The 20,577-nt window shown below is 37.4% G+C and overlaps 1 protein-coding gene and 1 long non-coding RNA gene across 4 annotated transcripts in view; both read right to left on the reverse strand.

The window, feature by feature from the left end:
• Positions 1-16,880, reverse strand: part of efnb3a (ephrin-B3a) — a 38,500-nt gene extending 21,620 nt beyond the window's left edge. For 2 of the 3 annotated variants that reach the window (XM_016470558.1, XM_016470557.1), the window contains exons 1-2: positions 15,892-16,880; positions 3,050-3,345 (exon numbers count right to left, since the gene is read on the reverse strand). In XM_016470558.1, the coding sequence (XP_016326044.1) occupies positions 3,050-3,345; positions 15,892-16,040 (445 nt within the window). In that variant the 5' untranslated portion in view covers positions 16,041-16,880. The remainder of the gene's footprint in view (positions 1-3,049; positions 3,346-15,891) is intronic. The other variant, XM_016470559.1, reaches the window with a different exon arrangement.
• A 1,031-nt stretch (positions 16,881-17,911) lies between these two features.
• On the reverse strand, positions 17,912-20,556 carry LOC107676030 (uncharacterized). Its single transcript, XR_001632676.1, has 2 exons — positions 18,654-20,556; positions 17,912-18,568 (listed from the first exon to the last, which is right to left on the reverse strand). It is a non-coding gene; the product is annotated as an uncharacterized LOC107676030 (long non-coding RNA).
• Between the last annotated feature and the right edge of the window lie 21 nt (positions 20,557-20,577).

Consider the following 20,577-nt stretch of genomic DNA (forward strand, 5'->3'; position numbering starts at 1 on the left):
AATATTTGGGTTGAAGTGTTCTGGAACAGTGTTGTAAATACAACTTAACCACTGATTTCTAGTCATGTCCTCTTTTGGAAAGCCAAACAAAGTAGTTTTGCTTTCACAACGAAACACAGCATCACACGTGGTGGCGGCGGCCTAGAGTGAGCGGAGGCCGGCGGCTAGAGTGAGGAACGGTCGGCGGGCTGAGTGAGCAGAGGCCGGTGAGCTTGAGAACGGCGCAACCGGCGGGCTTGCGGCAACCACATGTGACGACCCCGGGCTGGACTCCACTTCATCCACGGTGAAAGCCGATCCGGCGATCCACAGCACGAAGTTGATGTATTTCCTCAGCGACCAGCACAGATCAGCTCTAGGCATGACGAAGCGGATATCGTCCTCTTTTGGAAGGCCAAACAAAGTAGTTTCGCTTTCACAACGAAACACACAGCACCTTCACGACATGGCGGCGGCAACAACAATACTACAGTGAGAATAAAAGTTACGCCTTCTTTCTTTGCGTGAACATTTGGGAGGCATTATGCAAATCTTCCCACATCGTGACGTAGACATGTGGGGGTGTGTTAGAACGAGCCGTTTCAGGAAGGCGTGGTTGACTCTTAACTTTTATAAAGAATATATCTTTGGATTTGAGACCTTAGTCTTTGCAACTTTACAGATCTTCTTTATGCACCAAGAGCTTGTAACACTTCAAAGAGAAAGGAAAAATTGAAATCGCATAATATGACCCCTTTAATCTTAAAAATGAATCTAAGTCAAACATCTAAATATAAATTTTAAAACTAAAAATTGTGAGTGTTAAATCTAAATATAATCTGAATCTTAAATTTAAAAATCTGAATTCAAATGGTAAATTTGAATCTTAAATCAAAATCATGTGTTAAAGATAAATCTTAAATGGAAGTAGAAATCTAAAATAATCTAAATCTTAAATATAAATAAAATCTTAATTAAAATTTTCAATCTCAATCTTAATTTTAAGTGTTAAAATCTAAATGTAAGATGTTAAATCTGAATCTTAAATCTACGTATACATTTATATGTCCTAAATCTAAATGATGTTGCTCGCTTGTAGAAAATGCACTTTTATTGATTATAACAAGAGCGTTCTCATTTTGCTGCATCGTGCCACTCATTTGCAGTATCACACTGTGACATTTCTGCACACACACACACACACACACACACACACACACAGGTTAGGGTGGGAGTAAGGTTCATCTCTAATATTTCAGTTTAACCTTGATAAATAAACCAACAAGACCTTTTCAATAATTAACAGCCCCTTACCACAAGTCTAATCCAGTGTGACAAACACACACACATACATACATGCACACTCTGATGCTCCAAAGTCGAAATATAAGCGAGTAGCTGTAGGATGGGCAAACAAAGCAATACATGTAAGTACACGGTAATACACTTTTAATTTTACCATTAACTCAGCGATTGCAGTGAGGCAAGCGCTCACACCACAATTGTGAATTATTGACTATGCGAGAATGTGCTTTGAAGAACATGATGGTAAAGAGGAGGTTTTGGAGAGGGATTCTAATGCAGTGGGTTTTTTTGAACGCTTTTTAGGGTAAAGTGCTCCCCTGGGAACTCAGTTAGTGCCCAGTTATCAAAGTTTTGACAAAAGAGCTCGGAGCGTTTGATACACTCTGATACACACTCAGCAGGGAGAAGATCTCAGCTTCAAACAGTGCAGATCACAGGGGAAACAAGCACCACCTAAAAGCATCACTCGCAGCCTCACACAACAGGACGGAACCACAAAAACCTACACTAATAAGCTGTGCTTTTATCCTATATTAAAACACATAAACAGTTTATATCCGTGACAGCGCAGACACAATATGTGGATATGGGAGTGTGTTTGCCATTGTTGGTCGGGCTGTTGTGTCTAGCTGCTCTTAAATGCCCTTGAGTCTCACAGGCCCATTACAGCCAATTAAGATCCACATAATCACAAGTGTGTGCAAAACCGCACAGCACCCAACGCTCTGTCTTTCTCTTTCTCATTACAGGCATATTGTAGAAATTAACAACTGCCAACTTAGGTTAATTAAAAGTGATTTCCCTAGGGAACAAACAGTAACACGCACACATATTCTGGATTTTATCGATGGATTCATCTATTGGTGGAGCAACTATGAGGTAAATTTGACAGGACAGAACCCCTGCGGCTGACGCATGGTATTATTGCACTTGGGTAATTAGCAAATATTCCCTAAACATGTTTGTCCATTCAAATCATTTTTATAGCAGAAATTATCACTTTATATGAAATCTTAATTTGTGGGCTTTAAACTCTATTTGTAATATTTAATATTATGAATCAGGGGTCTCATATTCATATTAAATGATGGCTTGTGCTATAAAAATCCTACAAAACTACAAGACAACATTAATACAGAGCACTGCACGTGACATTTGTTCCCATGACTTATTAATTTGTGGTAACTTTTTATTCATTTGTTTCATTTGTTCATTGTTAACTTATAAGTACTTTGTAGTAAGTAGTTCCCTCGTTTTAATTTTGTTAAATCATGGTAATGACTGACCTTAAATGAGTGAACAAATTAGTACAACATGGCCATGATTTTACTAAAATGAAGAAAACAAATTAGGCTGTGGGAACAAATTCTTATTACATGTTCATAATATCTTTTTTTGTGAAAAAATTATTTGTGGGTTGGATGAGTGAATAAATTATTCCTAACATTTAAGGAGGTCAGAAGATAACACAATATGTGGGACAGATTTAGCTTGTGGAGGCTGATAGTTTAAAAACAGTTATAATAGAATACAAAAAAAAAGTGAAAATTAAGATTACGAAACATGACCGGGCGTGAACCTGTGTTATCAACTTGAGCACCAAGGAATAATATGCCTGGAACATGTGTTGCTAACTTCTGCATAGCTAGATGCCAAAAAAATTGAGGGACCCAAAATAGGGAATTGATTACCACACATAAATGCTGTTGTCCAAAACTATACTCTTGGTTTTTTGGCATTGCTATACTGGTTAACACGCACTTACCTATGATGTAATAGTCTCGTAAGTTCTTGAATTCGTGACCCCACAGGTTGGGCGAATACTCCTGGAACTTGATGGTAAACCTCATATCGCTGTTGGGTTTGTCGCAGGTGAGCAAAAGGTTTGGGGTGCCCATCACCTCACACCTGTCAGCCTGCTCTCGTGAGGACACCAGGTAGAGTTTATAATACTCATACTCAGGGGGATAGTTCGGCCCAGATGGACTTGTGGCAGGACACACAAGGTCCAAACGATCCCCTATTTGAGGGTAGAGTATGTAGCCCCTTTCATCTCCAAACCTGTAGAATTAGAGAGAGAGAGAGAAAGATGAAGAGTGAGTGACAGACAAATGAGTAATGATCGTTTCCATGGAAACTGAGATTGACAGTTTGATATTTGCTTGCGTGTACGTGCATATGAAACCTCAAGGCCTGTTTGATGCTGAAACTGCCCTTTTGTTCAAACATTTTTTACTCAAAATGTAAACATACATGCCCTTTGGTTCAGGAGAGTGTGTGAGAGGGCATATGTGTGGTTTTGCTTGCCAATGTGATGAAAATAATCATATGTGGGGATCACGTTTTGCCAACAATAGTAAAACTTGAAATTGCTTAGATTGTGGGAGACAAGTCAACGGCAAACCTGTATGACTTTCCTCTGTGAAAAACAAAAGATGATATTTTTTAAATTTGTACTGGTCGCTCTTTTCTATGCTCAAACACGTGCACTTTATGTAGGGTTTTAGTGCTTTGTGTTTCTGCACTGATTTGTTGTTTGATGTTAATTTATGTTGTTATCCGTCTTGTGTTATAAATATTGTTTTTTTAATTTATATTGTTCTGCATTGCACCTTGGTCCTGGAGGAATGTTGCTTCGTTTCACGGCATACTGTACTGTATATGGTTAAAAATGCCAATAATAGCCTACTTGACTTTTGAATTATGATGAATGGAGACTATCAAGTTTCAAAAAGGACACAAAAAAGTATCATACAACTAATCCATACAACTTGTGCGCTCAATTCAAAGTCTTTTGAGGTCATACAACTGCTTTATGTGAGAAACTGAATGAAATTTCAAAGTCATTATTCACCCCTTCAGCAAGATGTTAACTGCTGTGTCCGGATCATTGAGTCAATAAAGTTGAACTTGACAACTCGATCATTTTCATTCCTGAATTATTCATTCAGACCAGGGGCTGGATTCAGGAAAATCTTCTTAAAGAGGTTAAGAAATTCATAAGAATGTTCCTACAGTAAGTGCAATTCTTAACAAATTCTTATGAAGTTCTTAAATATGGTTCTTGCCAAAGACCTGCTGATCAACTCAATGTAAAACACCTCAAAGTCTGTCTTTTTGCAATGCTTGCCAATAAGCGCACACACTATTTTTGGCGCAACTGGCTTGACGGGAATTCAGTGGTCTGAAAATTAGCACAGAGGAAAGGAAAAAGCACATTCTGTGTGAATGGTCCCTCAAGAAAGGTTGTTTGCGGAGTAGAAGACATTCTTAATTTTATTCTTAAATTAGAAAGTAGAACGAAAATAGCGGTTAAGTATAATTTTATTCTTAAGAATATTTTGTGAATCCAACCCCTGGTTGGTTAAGCTGAATCAACCTGATTCATTTGAAAAGAACTCAAAAGAATGATGCTATTTCTTTCATGAACCTACCAAAGACAGTAATGGAGAATGTTTATGGCATATTTTTGTTATTGTGGAGCTTGGCAACCTCAGTCCTCATTATTTATTTTTTTATATCATATAATATACTTTAGTTTCCCACAGAATAATGTCCGTCATATGGTTCTGAAACACAATGCTAATTTTTTTGTGAATGGTTCCTTTGAAAAATATTAAATAATGTCTTAATGAAAAACTAATAATGCAGTAAGGTTTCTGTGAGGGATAATAAAATAAAAAATAAAACGCTATAAAAACAAGTAATAGAAAGAGTCTATCAGTGGAGACCTTGAGAAAAACAAAAAAGCGTGTATGTGACGAGAGCATTTCCAAATATATGAACACTTTCATAAAAACAAACAATTATTCAGTATTTTATAGCACATTCTCAGTCAAACCAAGGCCAAAGCTGAAACAGCACTTAAAAGCTCCTATACCTCCATCCTCTTGTGGAAAGAAAATTCTGGCATTTAGCAGACTGACATTTTAGCTCTATTCAGAGTCTTGTTCTGAAGTTGAAAATTCACCTCACAAATAACCCCACTGCAGATAAAAGTATTTTGCAGACTCATCTCTCCTCATGCTAAGTGTACAAATCTTGACATTTCCATTAGGCCAAGACATCCAAGCAAAACTCCAATTAACCACACCGCAGTTTGTAAGACACCTTTGCACAGACAGATAGATAAAAAAAGCTTCCTAGTCAGGAAAAAAAAAATTTAAATCATGTGAGAGCAAAAGCACCTGATCTGTGGATCAACACATATCCATTAACACACTGAGTTTAGGCCTCAATCAGCTGTCTGCCGCACCAAACACACGTGACCAAAACACAACAAACGTCAATGTGATCTTAGCCTTTTCATTAGCTACTAACATGTGGGATCCGACTGAGAGCAAATATCGTAATCTGATAATCAGACGCTTTCATTTATCAAACGGAAACTCACTCATCTCTGTTTGGTGAAAAACACACACTAGGCCTTCTGTGTTTACATTGTGCTGCTCATCGAACCAAGCAATTTACCAGAGGCTGTGAATTATGACCACACACACACTCTCTGACCATATAAGATGAACTGGGTTCATCAGACTGTCTGTATGTTTAATTCTTTCCAGAGACTTGTTTAATCCTTTTGTCTCCGATATATTTACCCAATTGTGTCTGATCGAAGACACAGGAGGGCAATCTGGCATTCTTTACCGGTTAAACCACGTTATGCTTGGTTAGTGAACTCACCCCACACTGTTTAGATAAAGGTTAGAGGTGGTCGACCTGATTACATGCTGAGGCGTTGCGGGTTTCTGTGCTGGTTTGATGCTTCTTATTGGTGGGCTTGAATCCCACGGCTCCTTTCCACTTGCACTGCAGAACTGGAGTGACTTTGGGCCGCCCTTGAGTTTCTAAGGCCGTCGGAAGCTTTGAATCCAGACTCTGTTTTTCCCCTTTCACTCATCAACAAACCTTCACATCACTCACACCAACACAACATCTTCCCATGAGCTCACGCTGGGCTGTCCAAAGTGTGTTTTCAGCAAGATAATGCGACAAAATAAGAAGGAGATGAAAATCATAATTCCAAATTTATGTATTATCTTTTTAGTGTATTGTGTTGTTTGACAAAAGCAGACTAGTACATTCTCTGTACATAATGAAAAACATTAGATATGCAAAGACAAAAAAAATTTGGCCTATAACCGATAAATGGTTGATAATAACGTTTTATACTATTTTGTTTAAATTAAAAATGAAGAAATCTAAAAATGCTTCAAGTGAATTTAGGCAGCATTATGTTGTACGGAATGAAAATGCATATTAATTTTGAGAATTGCTAAAAAGATTTAATAATTAAATTATTAGTGCTTTTAAATATTAATTTTAAGTGAACAGAGGATGACAACAGTAATCTAAATGTAAAAAAGGGAAATGTGCAAGAACAAATATAAACTGAAAATGAATAAATTAAAAATCTCTAATACTGGCTAACCTACATGGTAACACCATGTTGTGCATCCCTAATAAATATTATATACTGCAGAATGTTTTATTTGTGTATTATTTTATACCATTTTAGTAGGACACAACATGGAAACGAATTTTCCTTGCTGTTGCACAAATAAATACAAAATTCAGTTCAATGAATTATAAAGACATACAAAACTGCAAAAATGGAGCATTCTGAAACTGACACTGTATTAAGTTTGACAACCATGAGCACATAGCCACTTGCATGCACAAATAAACAAGTGCAGTCAATTTAACAAGTTAGTGTGATTTAATCATGTATTAATCATATCCATAAGAAATTCAAGCTTGAAGGAGCCGTTCACACAGGTTCTTTCATTCAAATTCAGGGATCTCTAGACACATTTTTCAAAATTTAAGTACGTTTTACTTGACACGCCTTCTAAAAAAAGCTCATGATGCCTCAAATCTCTGACTCTCATTGTAAATGAATGATTTCTGGCTGCTGCAAACTGCTGTCAGTGTTAAAAAGAGTCAGAGAGAGTGTAGAAAATGGTTTGTTGTTGCACTATATGTAGTCAAAGTGTAATGGCACATTTAATTTCACAACAGAGGACAATGGCACATTTAGTCTTACTTGTGTTTTCTTGAAGCTCAAGCAAATGGATACGTTAACCTCAAATCCTGCCACCCTGCAGATCCCAACTGTTTTCCTTCAGTCCAAACGGAAGACATTTCTATCAGAGAGCTGTCAGACCCCTGCTGAGAGATACGAAGCATGGCGACCGCTACCAAGACCACCCCAGAATAACAAAGGACAAGAATCAAATCTCAGCATAATGCAATTTACCGATAGAAGCAAACGTAACAGGCTGCATCTGTTTCTGACTACACTACACTGATTTTTCAAAGGCTTTTTAACATGTCAAAATTTCTCTGATGTGATCACCAGTTGACGGGCTGAATGCATTTCTCTTCCCTCCGCAGGAAAAAAAACCAGCTTTGCTTGTTGAAAGAACTGACAGTCTTTGTCTGTTAGTGGTTCAAGCGAAAGCGCAAATATTTTGTGTTCTTTGCATTGGTTATCAGTGACAATGCTAAATTTCCTCTCGGTTTGGTGTTGGTGGATTTTACAAACATATTTATTAATGTAAAAGGTGATTTTTGGTTTAAATTAGAGACAAATCAAACCTCCTTTTGCACTGAAGTAAACAGACAATCAAAGTGATAAATGCCTATATGTATTCGAAATGCTCTTTCTGTGAGCTCCATGAACTCTGATTTTAATACACCGCCATCTGAAACTGATCTTTTTATGTATGAAATATGCATGAAAATGCCAATGTTTATCTTCATATACGTAGAAATTTAAGACAGGCAGAAAAAGCATTCTAACATGGGAAATATAGCTCTGCAACCTAGACACAAACCCCCACAAATCAGTGATTAAGCATTTTAAATGTAAATGTCACAGAACAGGATCAGAATTCACAAGGTTCATATTCATTATCGTTTCAGCACTGCAGAATATTGGGTATTTTAAGTTTCCTCATGCCACACTAAAGCAACAAAAGGCTGATGGAGCTGAAACTCAAACAAACTTAAACCACCAATTACCCTTCACCTCACTGCAGCAATGTGGAAAATGACCTCTATTTAGAGTTTATATAATGATACTATTTTATTATAATTGTAGTAATTGCACAAAACTGGGGATATTTCCTCTCTCCTGGTTTTCTAAGAACGTGTGTGTATATGTGTGTGAGAATCCCCTGAAGTAACAAACCCTGAATGTCCTTAAAAGTAAAACTTATACATAATGCAGTAAATACTAAAGTAAGCTTTTAAAATTACTTAAAAAATACAAAAGGTTTTCTTTTAGCATGTGCCAAGTCTAGAATGAATATGTGTACTGCGCTGATTTTGAGGGAAAGTTGTGTAAAAGTGAATCCATTTAAACATGGTAAATGTGTTAAGCGACTCTTATTGGTTGATGAAGCATAAAAGAGTTAAAACTTTAATAAAAGAACACGCAACGGGTGGCAATTTGTATAATTTTATGAATGATAGGAGTCACCATGTGGAAATCTGATTCTAGATTAGACTGCAGTAATTAATACTGAGCAATATAAAGCATATCGTCATTTAAATGTGTATGTGTGTGTGTGTGTGTTTGTGTCTGTGGAGTTTATGGTCATCAAGACCTGCTGAGTGCACCCAGATTATCTTAAGGTCTCAGAGAGTGTTGTTTCATGTTCTTATCAGTGCTATTTAATTAGCTAAGGGCTGGAGATAACTTACACATTCCTGAACTCTGACGGACTGAAACCCACTTACCACACGGCTGAGAACCGCATGCCACAAATGCACAGTGACTCACATATATGCAAACACAAAAGCCTAAAATTAGGGAACTTCTGGGGGCAATAATGGTAAACAATCAGCAGCTTGCTATGGCTGATTTGACAGCAGATTTTTACTTTTAGCATTTTAACCCTTTCAAATGTAGCAGTTAACTAATTAAATTTTTTTTCTATAATATATAAAATATGATCACAATGACAGGAATCTAAAAAACAAACAAACAAAAAACCTACAGATTAGATAGTTAGGCATCATATTGATGTAAATGTCAATACAAGTGATAGTACACAACTGTACACTACTGTTCAAAAGTTTGGGGTCAGAAATTTTTTGGTGCTCAATAACATTTCTCATCAATATTGAAACAAGATGTGCATCTTAATATTGTTGTGGAAAATGTTTTGTCAAGATTGTTCAAGCTTTTATTAGAAATTGATTTTTTAAAGTCTAGTCACCTTTAATCAATTTAATATGTCCTATATATATATATATATATATATATACATATATATACATATATATCATGTGAAAAAGTAAGGACACCCTATTGAATTCCATGGTTTTCCGTATCAGAGCATAATAAAAAATTACCTGGTCCTTGGCAGGTCTTAAATTTAGGAAAATAAAACATCAGATGAACAACAACACATGACATATTGCACCGTGACATTGTTTATTTAACAAAAATAAAGCCAAGATGGAAAAGCCATGTGTGAAAAAGTTAGGACACCCTTACTGTTAACATAGGAATTAAGAGGGTAAGTAACGGTCAGGCACTGCTAATCAAATACCTTTGATTAACTGATCGTCAGCAAGAGTGAGCAGCTCGATAAAAGCAGAAGTTTTGGCAGTTTGCTGGTCTGGAGCCTTCAGGTGTGTGTTAATACAATACCAAAGAAGAAAAGACATCAGCAATTGATAAATGATCAAGCAATTGTTGCTGCCATCAATCTAGGAGTAAAATGGCCATTTTCAAACATTTTGAAGTCCATCATTCTACAGTGAGGAAGTTTATTCACAAGTGGAAGACATACAAAACAGACACCAATCCTCCCAGGAGTGGACGTCCCAGGAAATTCACCCCAAGAACAGACCGTGTAACGCACAAAGAAATGGCAGACAACCCAAGAACTTCACCGCAGACTCTACAGGCCTCAGTTAACATGCTAAATGATAAAGTTCATGACAGTTCAATTAGAAAAATATAGGACAAGTATGGCATATTTGGAAGGGTTGCCAGAAGAAAGCCTCTTCTCTATAAAGAAACATGGCAGCAAGTTTTTTTTTCCCCAAAAAATTACTAATCTCAAACTTTTGAACAGTAATGTACATGAAACCCCTCAGATGCACATGAAAAATGTGTTGACAAAGAATTGGTCCTTGTGGTCGAAAACAAAACTGTTCTCTAATGCTTGAGACTTGATAGGCCTTATGGGCACATTACAGCAAAATGGTGCAATACTGAAAATAATTATGTCATTTTCCCAATTTATTGGCAAATGTCTTGGCCAGCAACATATTGCGTACTTCTACACAAAACGTGTCTACTGGGTGGTCTTCTGTTGTGGTTAGGTCGAGTAGCTCCAGGGAGCTGATGGGCCCAGAGGCCGCTGACTCCTCAGCCCAACATGAAAAGACTCATCAAGCTCCAAACACTCAGATGATTAAAAATGAACGTCACTAAAACCTTACCTTCCCATAACCTTCCCTTTGTTTGGAAGAGAGAGAGGGGAGGGCACAAGGAGAAAGGATAACTCCCAACTCACTTTTCATGTGTTCTCTCAACTCTCCGTTTTCATGTTTGAACCGAGCCACGGGTGAATTAACCAATTCTGATTCTTTTTAAAGTTTGTGGATAAAATGTTCGGCGGCCTGTTTAGTATACGCAAATCTTTGCAGTGGCAGACTGGAAGTGTGTGGGTCCACCGTTCGACACATTTTACAGCATTTATATCCATTCCACAGAATTCTATGGAGGAAGTCCGCAGATTGCATCCGGGCCTATTAATGAGACATCAGCGAGTTAAAAACAGGATAACCGATTCATCTAGTCTATAAAAACAAATGCATGTTCTCATCGCTGTCTGTTTACTTTTCTTCATTGTGTTTCTTGACAATCTATTGTTCATGATTCACATATAAGGCCTGCCATTTACCTACATTTTTCCCTCAGAAACAAATGCTCGTCCAACCTTCATGAGGATGGGAAACAACAGACGGCTAAGGAAGAAAAAGAGAGGCAAAGAAGGAGGAGAACAGGAGTTTTTCCAATAAATTGGATGACATCAAAACCCTAATCCTGTATAGCCTCAATCCATAGATGACATGCAGCGAAAGCGAACAACAGCTAAAGAAACAATCACTGTCATCATCATAAACCTTGTGTTTTACAAGGGGTGCTTGTCTCGGTCATTCACTGTAATGCCACCTCCTCCCCCCTCGGTTCAGAACCATCATCGGAGTAATCTTAAAACTGTAATTACTCTTTCCACACACAGCATAGTATCATGCCAGGGCTTTGAAGGCATGCCACAGACGCACCTCTGAAATCGAAAATTAAATACAAGTGAAACAAGAGAAGGAGGTTTTCATCACGAAGATGGCAGGTCCAACTAAATAACATCGAAATTGAATTGAAGTCAAACTATGAAGTTTCAAGGGTTGCTGGTATAAATTAAATACCTTTCTGGGAACACAAGAACCATAGGAAAGAAATTAAAAATGAAATTTCAAAATATAAATGAAAAATAAAATGTTTACAAAAAGTAAATGGAGAATTCTGCTTAAACTTCTTGTGTTTCAAATGTTTCTCCTGAAAAAAATGATCTAATTAATGTCATGTGTCTACAGAGTTTCACAAAACATCTCAACATAGTCTGAATATGTTATTCAGCCCGATTACATATCAACATAATAGTAAGGATTTATACATAACATTTATAGATTTTTGTTTTGATATGCACTGAAATGTACAATTTGCATATGCACAACTTTAGAAATGTAAAATCTTTATAAACACATTAAATTAGATTTATTTGATCAATATATTTGTATAGTTACATTTTACTATTATTAGTTATAGTTACATTTTCACTATTAGACATTTTTCCCTTGACAAACTAAATCCAATTTAAATTATTCAATGATGATAATTTAGGCAAGACAAGGCAAGGATTTATCCTTTGATTGGAGTTGAAAATGGCACAAAGAACAGCGTGAAACCATTATAAATGTCAAACAAAGTAAGTAATACATTAAATGCATGTGAGACTGCACACATTTAACCATTTAAAAATCAATGTACAAATTCAACTAAATTCAATATGTGATAAATCTAAAGATTTCATTAACATTTGCATGTCTCTAAAGCTATTCAAACGTAAAATGCTTTGGGTTTACATGTTGTCAATATGTTAATAATATACATGTCAGGGTCTATGAAAATGTGCTAGAACTGCACTTTACCTGCAACTACCTATGATTATTAATGAGACCACACTGTCAGATTTGCCTACACACAAGTCTGGAAGTTTCAGAACTCAAACATTTCAAAGTATCTGACTAATCTCCTTACTGTACGTCAATAATTATCTCATTTGTATTTCCCCAAAGACATTAGAAGAAATCTCAGAGATAAAGTTGATACTATGAGCTATGAAAGAGCAACCTCTGAGCAATAAAATTATCCTCTGGGAAAGAGAGAGAGCAGTGACACAAAAGAATGAGGTAATGAATGAGGAGAGAAAAAAAGAATTAGATGAATAGGTGAAGGGAATGTGACAGAGAGGGAGAAAGACATTAACTCTGGAAAGAAAAAGCGCAAGAGATAAAGTGTGTATAGAGGTAGTAATCCCTTCACAAATGGCTTTGTTGCCCGTCTGATGATGGAGCAGTCCATATGATGAACTAATGGAGGGGTGTTGTGTAGAGGACTACCCTCCCACTCTCACACCCCTGGAAACTGAGGTCAAGTGGTACAATTCCATTTTCAGTCCATTTAATACCACAATTACAATCTCTCTTTTAACAATGTAACATTTTCCATGAGGTCTTATCTCTTAAAAAAAAAAAAAACACTCTCTCACACACAAATGGCTAGGAAATGTTGGAGGGACTTGCACAGTGAAACACATTTACAAATCCTAAATCCATTCTTTTCACTAACAATGTTTAATCTCGCTCTGCTCTCGGTCCCTAGAAAGGCTCTATACAGGATCTTTCATCAAAGGAGAACCAATCAATCAGATCTGCCAGAAAAAAACCTACTGCGACAACAGTAGAAGTCAAAAGTCTGAAGATCTGATGTAGGCTCTGTGCTCTTCCTGTCAGTTTTCCAACGTATCTTTTCCTACCCTTAAAATGTTTTAATTTGAAACGCTTAACCCAGTTTAGAAAGCTTTTATCTGTCTCCAATTAGCAGCCGATTTATTAAATATTGAGGGAGCCATGAAGGATTAAATTTTTTATGTTAATTTGAGGCAGAGAGTTGTACAACAACTTCCCCCGGAGCAATGCATAGAGACAGTCTGTGCTCAACATTGATTACACTCATTGAGGGGCTGAAATCCACTCCTCTACTCCCACGCACCCCTCCAAAATAGGATGACATTCCCCTCTTAAAATATAAAAGCAGCTTTATAATTTTTTTTTATGTACAAAGACCCAGTAATACTGTTTGAGAAAAAAATGCTCTTTGCAAAACTATTGTTTTTTTTATTTTACTGTACTTTACTGTAATGAAAGCCAAAGTAAATTATAAAGATATTATCTGTAAAATATTTTATTAGTATTAAGCTTAATGTATCTTTTTTTTGCACCCACTAGTCAAGTAATGTTAAATGTATAAACCTGAAGACAAGCATTTTAAATTAATTTCAGAATTATTTCTAAAACAATCTTTTTAAAATAAATATTGTACTTGTTTTGTGTGATAAATATATTTAATTAATATTTTAAGTCAACACATTCACTTAAACAGCCCTACAACTAAATAAAAATTAAAAAAATATTTTCCACAGACCCTCTAGCACCCCCCTGCAGCCCTCAGGGGAAGTCAAATTCAAATTGTCAGGAGTTTTCAAATTGGGGTACTTGTGGTCTTTTAGGTTATATTAACCGGTGGCCAGTCAACCTTCAAAGTCTTGTTTCAACAAACATGCATTCGGTAATGTTTTCCATTTTTGTAAGTCATGATCCAATCAATTCCTGATGGAAAACATGTCCCAGACTACCATTTTACTCTCACTGAACTTTCAGTTTCACGCAATCAATATGTCAGATTATGAAAGCAAATGACACATTGACACGCTGCCGCAGATTCTTGATGATTTTTTATATTATTAATTAATTTTCTGGCATCTCTGTGTGTATGATGAAATGTTCAATTGTCTTGTGGGCAAATGTGTCAAATGTGTGTGAGAGAGAGAAGGAGAGGAGAGTGAAAGGAGAGCGAGATGACCTGACAGGGATGTGGCTGTCGGGGTGTGAGTAAACACGCCGACCTTTTCAGATATCAGAGCGACATTTATTTCACATGGATGGATGAATGACTTTCTCTATTGCTTTTTATATATGACTTTATCTGCACAAACCCCGCAATTCCTTCTCTCTACTTCATAAGTTGAAACTCTGGCTCTGGCTAATCTTTATGCTCTTCTCTCTTTTAGACAACCATGTTTATCTTTTCCGCCTCAGATCTATTTGTCTTCCCTAATTATATTTCTCTACCATCCGTCTGTCAGGGTGAAGCTCTGAAGTTCTCAGAGGCAGTTTTTTAACAAACCAACTGCCTAGTTGCCTAACCAGTATTTTTTCTTCCACTTATTGATTCATCTCCTTCTCAGGGATGAAATAATTCCTGATTCGGTCTCTCACCCAAGGTCTTAATGTGGCTTCTCCTTTCCTCTTGTCCAGAGAGCATCCTCAGCACAGACAAAAATCAAAGGACCTTTGTGTGGGTTTGTATATTGTGTCACTGTGGGTGAAGCATGAATACCTTATCTAGGGAGGGCATGCACGCGACCCATAATCGGGAGGCAGCCAGCCGGAAAATGCCCCCGTCTCTCTGTCTTGAGTGTGTCTGTCCAAACCGTTAACTAGACTGTGTCCCAGGCCAAAGTCACCCCTGTCCCAACTGAGGCCAAGTTTATATGTACATGGTTCCCACATTTTCTGACCTATTTCCATGATTTTTCAATTACTTTTCAAAGCTGGATAATGGCTATATAATGATGTTTAAAACTCATTTTATAGAAATTATACTTGCAAAAACATCTAGACAAAGAAGAACTTCAGAACATGGAGCACAACTAGCCTACACTTAGGGCCTACAAAAAAAAGTTCAAGTTTAAAAGTTGTAAAAAAAATACTAGAGTATATTTTACAAGAAAATATGATTTCAGTCTTTTTACTTCAAAATGTCATGTTTAATTCAATGTGTTAACTGCAGTTTGTAATTAATTGTGAAACTTACAATTTCTGAGTGAAAATTGTTTCTACACCTAATTTTATTTTTTTCAGTGTACAAAAAATTATGTTGACTCTAGAAATCACACTTTGAATTATATTTTTAGGTTTTCCGGGACCCCGTATGCGGTTTACAATTAACTTGACTAAAAGTATCCTTTAATGCTAAATCAAAATGTAATCAGAATCATCTTTCTATGGTGCAACAATCTAGTTTAATTCTAGGATTATATGCTTGAATGCAAATTGACAAATATTACAATTTATTCTAAATAGAGACCTGTAATTGGAGGCATTCGAGTCTTTAGAAGACTGAACTTGAAAAACTTGTATCTGTGTGTATGAGTTTTATATCAACCACCAACGTACCTTCTGTTCAAAGAGTTCCAGTAGACTGGCTCCATGTTGGTCGCATCCACTGCTAAACTCTCCATCAGGAAGATTAAGAGAATCCCCAATCCATTGACCCAGTCCGAGAACGCCATAGCCACCCAGGCTCCCCTTGTCTGGACTCCCATGTTCCTCCTACAAGACAAATGAATGGGACCTAACAGAGACAAAAGACTGGTGGAGGGCTGAACTTCACTAGATCCCTCTGCGCTTGAGGAGATGGTGTGACCGCAACATCCACATCTGAAAGACTCGGAGAACCAATCTCTGAATGTTTGTAAAAGAAAGCAGATTCAGAAACACCAACCTCCTTTGTTCCATTCAAAGGAGTCAATGACCTCAAGTGAAAGTCCCAATTTCTGTCAAATTTGAGAAGGCAAAGCCATCTGGTCAATGTATGAATTTGACTTGGATGAATTTCAAACAATATTACTAGTGTGCATGGGGGTGAAGTTAAATGTGTTGAAGCGCACGCATACTGATACGGGGCGCCAGGTCCACTGCAGGCGATTTCTTAGAAATGTTTCTCCATCAACCGCAGCATTAGCATTTCTATCAACGACTCGGAGTTGTATTTTTACTCCCGTTAAGAAAATGAACATCCACCCGGTACAAAAAATTATTTTTGTCTTTCCGCGGACAAGTGTTTAAGTTGTGTAGTACTTTCACGCTGGTGAAGAACACACTTCTGACAATGTCCAAAATGAGAGATCCAGAACTTTTCGCTCATCTAATATCCAAAATATTTACGTAAATACGATGTCCCAGTCCTGAAACAACAGCGAGTGTGTCCACCAGCACTTACTTACCAAATGAATTACAGTCCGACAAGAGACAAAACCCATTTAGGGCATTGAAAGGAGGTAAGTGGCAGTAATCGGTAAAAGTCTGCTGCAACAAACGCAGAAACATTGGACACAAGAAAGGAGATATTCCTGTAGTCCATGGATACGACGCGTGCCGTTCGCTCTGTCCTAATCTCTGCAAAGTCTCGCGCTTTGACTCGCGCGCCGGCAGCATTGTTGCCAGATCTCAGGAGAAACAAGCAACCTCGTCTGAGACAACAAGTCTAACCGAAAGAGGAGAGCCCTGTTTTTCATTTCTAAAGGTTTAGTAGTTGTTTATAAATTATGGGGAAGGTATAACTCCGTAATTTCATTGATCAACACAGAAACACAAATATTAAATACAATCTAGATTAAAAATATTATTTAAATTAGTGCATTAAAATGTACTATTAAGTAATAAAAAGTCATTTTCTAATTATTAAAATTAAGAGGACATGGAAAAAGTCATGTTCTAATTATTAAAACTACGAGGACATGGCAACAACTGCTGGTGGTGACTTCTGTTGGGGAGGAGAGTTTGAAATGCGTCTTGAGAAAAGCTCCCCTCTGAAGTATTTTTCAATACTGTTGAATTTAATTGTCACTGCAGCTTGTCGGCCAACAAACCAAAATAACTACTATGTTATAAACTGTGAGGACGGCAGGGCTCGAGTCGACTTCCAAGAATAGCGCCTCAACTTTATTCGAGGCACATCAGGACAAGGTTTGTGTACTTAAACCTTATGCCCCGTGTCTAATCTAATCAAAAACAGTAGGCTACAAAAGGATGATGCCGGGTTCCTTGGGGAATCAAATGGTGGAATTAAATTTATGCTGTGTAGGACTTGAGATTAATCTAGAATTTGTTCAAAACGCTGTGACTGAAAAATGACTGAATATCAAGCACCGATTATCACCGAATCTTTTGTAATGTCACTTACTGTACTCGCTCTGAGGTTCTGAAGCAGTGTGATTGTACTGCCTCATAGTGGAAAACAGCCGCAAAGCAGGAGTCAAATCTGACCGCATTTAAGACTAAACAACGCCAACAATAATTGTAATGACAGAAAACAAGTTCAGCGTTTAATTTTTTGTATAACATATTTTGATCTTCTCAAAGCAAAACTAACCACCATGTTCTGTACGTACCCATTTAATCATTTAAAACAAACAAAAAATTAAATGCCAAACTGATAGAAGGCAAACTACTAGATTTCCGCATATACCAATGTTCATTAACCTTTATCTGTACATGTCAATAATTGCAGTTATTCACTTGAACATCAACATACCAACAATACATAGAAAACACTGTGGAAACATCCCACAGTCTTGTATGATGAGTAAAGTCAAGGTAGGGGAAAACATCCTCAGCCAGGCTCAGATTCCTTTCGATGACTGAATGGTGTAGATATAGCCTGTGCTGTTTTTTTCTAATGAGTGTTACATTAATGTTGACCAGGGCAGTTCTATTTTGTACAATTAAGGCATGTGAAACACCCAAAATGATGGCCTACGATGGACAGAACTCAACAAACTGGGACCAAAATAATTTACATTATGTACAGGGCATCCAGTCCCCACCTCGCCCACGAGCGAGATGGAAGAATGTACGAGTGTCTTTGTACAGACACACACAGTCTCTCCACATGCATGCACACACCTAGTCTGTCTGTGGGTCCCATTCTATGCTGTCAGGACAAAAGAGAGATGCAGAGAGAAAGAAAGAAAAGAGTTGTGGTCTCTTGCTTAATCCAGTTCGACGAAATCAGAAGACGCGTACTGGTGGGTGTGATGGTCCCAGCAGAGAGATCTAGGTTACGTCCATCCTGGAAAAACAAAACCCAACCAGGATTAAAACAACCACAATGGGAGTAAAATTACAATTTTCAACCTCGGCTTGTCACATCTCACCTGGTTCACTGCAGCTCAGCTGTTTCACAAGCATCCATGAACTCCATAGTGTCACCAATTGCTGTAATACTCTCATTTTTTCATTGTATTGACAGGCAATCATGACAAGTCTGTGTCCTTGAGATTTAGTTCAAGTGAAGTGCGCGAAGAAACGAGGAGAGCTTGCATCAGTTTGTCTCCTCTCCAAACATTCATCACATCTAGACTCCTCAACCCTTAGCAGGGAAGGAAGTTTTTGAAGAAATATGATTGATAGACGTGAGAATCTGCACTTTCTCCACACAGTAATCTTCTAAGGCATAAAGGTTTTTTTTTTTAATCAAACATTCAAAATGACCACTTTTTTTCCAAATGCTGTAGGATTTTCCTTCATTTGATAGTGTTGCAGAGCAGTGGGAACCGCAGCTCAAAGGATGCAGAAAAATCCATCCCTTTGGTGCGAGGATGAAATGGATCCGCACATATTCCCTCAGTCTCACTCTCTGTGTGTAGCACTAAATGCAGCTGGTTGCCACTCCTTTTCAGACTCCAGGATGGCGTTTGAATTAGTGCTGACATCCACTTCTCCATGCTTGTTTTCAGTCATTGTCTTTAATTTTTAATTTTTTTTTTTTTTTTACAAAAATATAATCCAGTCAGAATAGAGTGAAATACGCTTAAAGCAGGATTTGTTTTCTTTTCTACAGATCAAGTACCGAAATCTCCTCTGTTCTGATCCTCAGTCTCTTCCTATTCAGAGGATTCAGGTGAATAAACATTTATGATGCAAAACATCACATATTTCAATCCCAAAAGTCATGTATTGGAGGGGGAATAGATCTTAAAACAAATTACTGCTACACACTGCAGATCCTTGGCTCTCAATGGCCCTGTGTCAAGAGCGCAAGTAACAAGACGGCAAAACAACAGTTCCATCAAGATGTTGGGAGACAAACGGAATCTCCGGGTGCTGTGAAAAAGTTCTGGAAGAGCACTAGCAGCCAGAGACCGTCAGCTTGGTACAAGCCATGCAGAATCCCAGAATCTGACCTCTGACAATAGGCATATTCCGAATGGTTAGGCGTGTCCCATTTCACTCCGGGACACTCAAGCCTTGTTGTTAGATGTACTGTTATACATAGTTTGTTTTGGAATACATTCATTCATAATACAATGTCCTCAAGAGGCAAATAAAATAAAAAAACCCTAACAAATAAAAAAACATTATTCAAAAAATACAAGGTAGCAGCCTAGAAAGTGCTCCAACTCAAATTTCAAATACTTCGTATAGAACAATAAAAAAATAAATCATTCATCCTTTTCCAACAGCAACAAAAAAAAGAAAGTAACACAACCGACATACAGAATCACAGTGCCCTTGTGACTGTCTCAAAACACCAGCCAACAGAATCCACACACCCACACCCACACACACACTTACTTTCTGGACAGAAGGCAACATTTCACATCGTGGACGGAGAATGAACGAAAGGGGAAGAGTTGTAATGTAAGTAGTTTGTGTACAGACAACAGCGGAGCTACATTTATACATCAAACACAAACCCAGAGACCCCGATTGCCCTCTTAGAACAGAGCCAAACGGGCCAAACAGCACCTCATTCATGCTTTGAAACACTGGAGGGTAAAAACGCAATGCTTGACTGTCCTATCGGTCTCTTTAAGAGCCTATGTACAAAAAAAAAGCACAAACACAAACTACTTCTGTCCGTTCATGCACACACACTTTAGCACACATGCTCAATTAAGTACAAAATTGTGTTGAACAAAATAAAAGCATGGCATTTGTTTTATACACGTCGGAAAGCAATAAAATTTGTGCAGACTTCATCTCTCTTATGCTTGCACACACACTCACAAAAAACCTCAACCTATCCTAACTTTTTTTAAATCTTTTTTTTTTTTTTTTTTTAAAAAAAAGACAAAT

The sequence above is a fragment of the Sinocyclocheilus anshuiensis genome, unplaced genomic scaffold (genome assembly GCF_001515605.1).
Source record: "Sinocyclocheilus anshuiensis isolate Anshui unplaced genomic scaffold, SAMN03320099.WGS_v1.1 scaffold2012, whole genome shotgun sequence".
Lineage (NCBI taxonomy): Eukaryota > Metazoa > Chordata > Actinopteri > Cypriniformes > Cyprinidae > Sinocyclocheilus > Sinocyclocheilus anshuiensis.